Here is a 1,336-nt window from a genome sequence, read left to right on the forward strand (position 1 = left end):
TTAATTTATCTATAAATTCCATGCACTTCTAATAAGGTTGCAAATGTCATTTTTGGAATTTTTCAAGCTGCTTCTAAAATTAATATGGAAAATGTGCAAAAACTCCCATAGCAAATTTTAAAAGTAGACAAGATTTCCCTTATCAGACACAAAACATACAAAGAAATATTAAAGTGCTTCTAAAATTCATGTTAAAATAAATGTGCAAAAAAATGTGCAAAAAGAGGTAAGGCAATTTTTCAACAGGAAAGATGAGGTTTCCTTATCAGATATCAAGACATACCGAAGCAGAAAAATTCATCTTAACAGAAAATAAACCCTTAAATCTGATTACATAAAAAATAATTTTAAAAATTTTATTTAAGAACACTAAGACAAATTCCAAGCAGGGAGAATGTAACTGTAAAGTGAAAAAGCATTTACATGAAGAAGTTATACGGAATACTTACAAATCAGTAACAAAACCACTGGACATAAGAACAGTTAATTCACAGCAGAAATACAAATGTCAGATAGACATACTGAGAGAGAATTAACTTTCCAAGAAGCTGACGTTATGGAAAATAAAACGACACCATTAACTTGATTAAGTTGTCATAGTTCAACAAAATCACATGCAGTGAGTGTGTGGGTATTCTCAGACACTGCTGGCTGCAGCTAAAACTTGCACAGTAACTTTGGAGAGCAATTCGACAGTACTTACTAAACTAAAACACGCAAAACTGATTCTGCCTTTCCACTCCTCTAAGTTTTCTAGAAAAACACTGGCACGTGTAGATGTTCATTTATTCGTCGTTTATAATAATGAAAACTGTTCTTGAAAAAATGAACAAAGAGCAGAACAGATCGTTTCTCTGGGTAAATCTGAGGATGCGCACTGGGACCGGGGACGACCGCAGCTTCGAGAACCAACCTGGGTGGGGAAGGAGGCGGGACTGGGAGGGTGGGCGCGGCCTGGGGGTGTGGCTCCTGGACACTATTTTCCAGTCCGCAGCGTGGTAAGCAACGTTACGGCTAAGCAGCATAAGCACCAGGTAACGACCCTGCCTACAGTCTCGAGACAGCGAGTTCACCTAAAGAAAGAATCCCACCGAGCCCCTCGCAGTTTATCAGAGGAACCGGAAACGACTCCCGCCATCGCCGCGCGCCAGACCGGAAGTGGCGTCTGGACAGCGCGCGTGCGCGTTCGGTGACGCAAGCGTGCGGCATTCGCGCACGCGCACAGCCGCCAGGCCGCTCATTCCTGCTCCTTCCGAAAGCGCTTCGTAAGTGGTCAAGCGGTTTCAGCCATGGCGGAGATGGCCGAGCTCTGCGAGCTGTACGAAGAGTGCAACGA

General features: G+C 42.7%; 2 protein-coding genes across 5 annotated transcripts in view; one reads left to right on the plus strand and one right to left on the minus strand.

Moving 5' to 3' along the window:
* Shc4 (SHC adaptor protein 4) overlaps positions 1 to 1,336 on the minus strand; it is a 117,024-nt gene that overhangs the window by 39,595 nt on the left and 76,093 nt on the right. The window lies entirely within an intron of this gene.
* The window catches only part of Eid1 (EP300 interacting inhibitor of differentiation 1), a 23,411-nt gene continuing 23,364 nt past the window's right edge, over positions 1,290 to 1,336 (plus strand). The window contains exon 1 of the mRNA XM_033765026.1: positions 1,290 to 1,318. Within this exon, the coding sequence (XP_033620917.1) occupies positions 1,290 to 1,318 (29 nt within the window). The remainder of the gene's footprint in view (positions 1,319 to 1,336) is intronic.

This window comes from Fukomys damarensis, unplaced genomic scaffold, assembly GCF_012274545.1.
Source record: "Fukomys damarensis isolate Sample0158 unplaced genomic scaffold, DMR_v1.0_HiC HiC_scaffold_17, whole genome shotgun sequence".
NCBI lineage: Eukaryota > Metazoa > Chordata > Mammalia > Rodentia > Bathyergidae > Fukomys > Fukomys damarensis.